The 2156-nt window shown below is 37.0% G+C and overlaps 1 protein-coding gene across 1 annotated transcript; it reads right to left on the minus strand.

Annotated features, from left to right (window-relative positions):
- On the minus strand, positions 1-1035 carry LOC119981911 (L-type lectin-domain containing receptor kinase VIII.2-like). Its single transcript, XM_038825049.1, has 2 exons — positions 969-1035; positions 1-380 (listed from the first exon to the last, which is right to left on the minus strand). Exons 1-2 carry the CDS (start codon positions 1033-1035, stop codon positions 1-3), a joined length of 447 nt encoding a protein of 148 aa, XP_038680977.1.
- Between the last annotated feature and the right edge of the window lie 1121 nt (positions 1036-2156).

Below are 2156 nucleotides of genomic sequence, written 5' to 3' on the forward strand. Positions count from 1 at the left end.
TCATTTATTGATTGGAAATGATGCTAAATTCCAGTTGAGAATCTGATGACGCTCAGTGAGAAGCTCTGTTGATGCTGTGAATCCCACATAGATGAAGCTTGGCAGGGTATTTGGGATGTCAATAGGCACCTCAAGAAAAGTCTCACCTATTGGATCAGATGCATATCCAACGTGCACTCTAATTGACTTTGTCCTCCCATCCAATACTATTAGAACCTTGATATCTCTTCCACTTTTCAGGTCAATTCCGGTATAATTGAGACTCCTAGCTTGAATTGGATGTATTACACTTTTTGTGACAATCGCAATGTGATTTGCATCCAAATCACCTGTATTCTTGTATGTGTCAAACTCCACAGCTAATTGACCACCAGCATGACCTGAATTTACCTCCAAGTGTATTGGTTTAGTTGAATATATAACGTATGTATCGATGTTACATCATATAATAAAGATAGGAACCACATCTTCACATTATATTATCGTCTTGTGCTGGATCCATTATTCCAAGATAGGAACCATAGCTGTCAGATGGCGAGGGACTACTGCATGGTGCAATAATAAATGTTAGTCCGTCTGCAGATTCAGTTGAATAAGGGGAGGTAAGAATCCTGAACGTGAATTTAGTGAGGATCACCGCTGGCCACGCAAGCAAAGGGTATTTGTATAGAACCCTGCCAACTTGATTTAGTGGTAAGGTTGGATAACCTGGTTGTGGCTTTGGGGTTAGGCTTAAGTAGCCGTCGTGACTGGTAACTGAACCCGTGCAAGTTAAGTTACCATCACTGCAACTTGTTGGGGTGAATGAAGGGAAACATGGTTGGGTGGTTATATTTATGTGTGAGACTACTTCACTTATAAGTTATAACTCATTGCAAGCAATCAGACTTGCTCAACTATATATAGTGTGGTTTGATGATAATAGTCGATGAAGTTTATGCTGCATTGTTGAAGGAAAATTACGTCACCTTCAACAAGAAAAAAGTTGGCTCTGTAATCAGTGTACTTTACAAAGTTTTTGTTTCTATTTGCCATCCGGATTCGAAGATTACAGTTGTTATGTAATAACCCTAGTTTCCAATATTCTTGTTTGTATTAATTTCCTATCTGGATCTGAATTTTCTCTCTATTGAGTTATCCTAACAGCTCAATATCTTGTATTCTCAGATTGGCTTTCTTGAGACTCACGAAGATTAAAGACAAAAGGTATAGTCCAGAAAGAACAATACATATCAATCTGTCTTTTCTAGTTTCACTAGTTATGCCTACAAATGGTAGCTAACATACTTCTATTGTGCTCTCAACAATAGCACGGTTCATGTTACGAATCCCACATCTAAAATATGTGAGGATTCCATTGGTTTATAAGAGCAAGCCCATCTCCTTACAATCAATTAAGCATTTTCTCCTTACTTGCAAGTGTACAAGTCGCACAAATAATAAAGTGATGAATAGAGTATCGTTCCCACGAGAATCTATTGACAATTCAATCAAATACTAATTATGGCTAATCCTACACTATTTGGAGAATCGACGTTTGAGTTTGTTTGTCAGCTAACACAAAAACAATAAATTTAACAAATAACTAAACAATTAACAAGAGAAATTAAGCAATCCAACAATCAAACAATCAAACCAATTACTGAGTAATTAATTCAAGAGAGCAAACACTAGGGCACCTAATGTCACCACCACCTATCCAATTAAACTACATTGGTTCGTTAATCCCTAATTCACAATTCAATTGTTGACTACCGATTTCCCTTCATATTGAATGCTCCATTCCTGATTACACCGAAAGTGTTTTCAATACCAATCCCTATTATTCCTAACAATCGGATTTAAATATCAAAAACCCATTAAGTATAGTGAATAATCGTGTAGCGATTGCATAGGTCATTCACCTATATTGCTATGGTTCATGCAATCTATGTCATCTATGGTGAGTGCAACCCTAGGTATCTCCTTCCGGTCTCAACCTAGGCAGAACATCATTGGAATGGTGATGAAGCATTCAAAAGCATTAAGAGCATTCATAGATAATCAACAATTAAAGAGGAAATTAAGAACGACAAACCAAGTTCATTAAATATTCAAAGTGGGGCTCCATTAAGACCCCAGCTAGAGGATTAGTTCTTCATATCATGCAAATACAT

Source organism: Tripterygium wilfordii, chromosome 17, assembly GCF_013401445.1.
Source record: "Tripterygium wilfordii isolate XIE 37 chromosome 17, ASM1340144v1, whole genome shotgun sequence".
Taxonomy (NCBI): domain Eukaryota; kingdom Viridiplantae; phylum Streptophyta; class Magnoliopsida; order Celastrales; family Celastraceae; genus Tripterygium; species Tripterygium wilfordii.

Coding starts and splice junctions, on each gene's coding strand:
- LOC119981911 (XM_038825049.1), bottom strand. CDS start 1,035: ATGGCAAATAGAAACAAAAACTTTGTAAAGTACACTGATTACAGAGCC. Junction 381..968: donor CAACTTTTTTCTTGTTGAAG/GTGACGTAATTT, acceptor AGGTAAATTCAG/GTCATGCTGGTGGTCAATTA.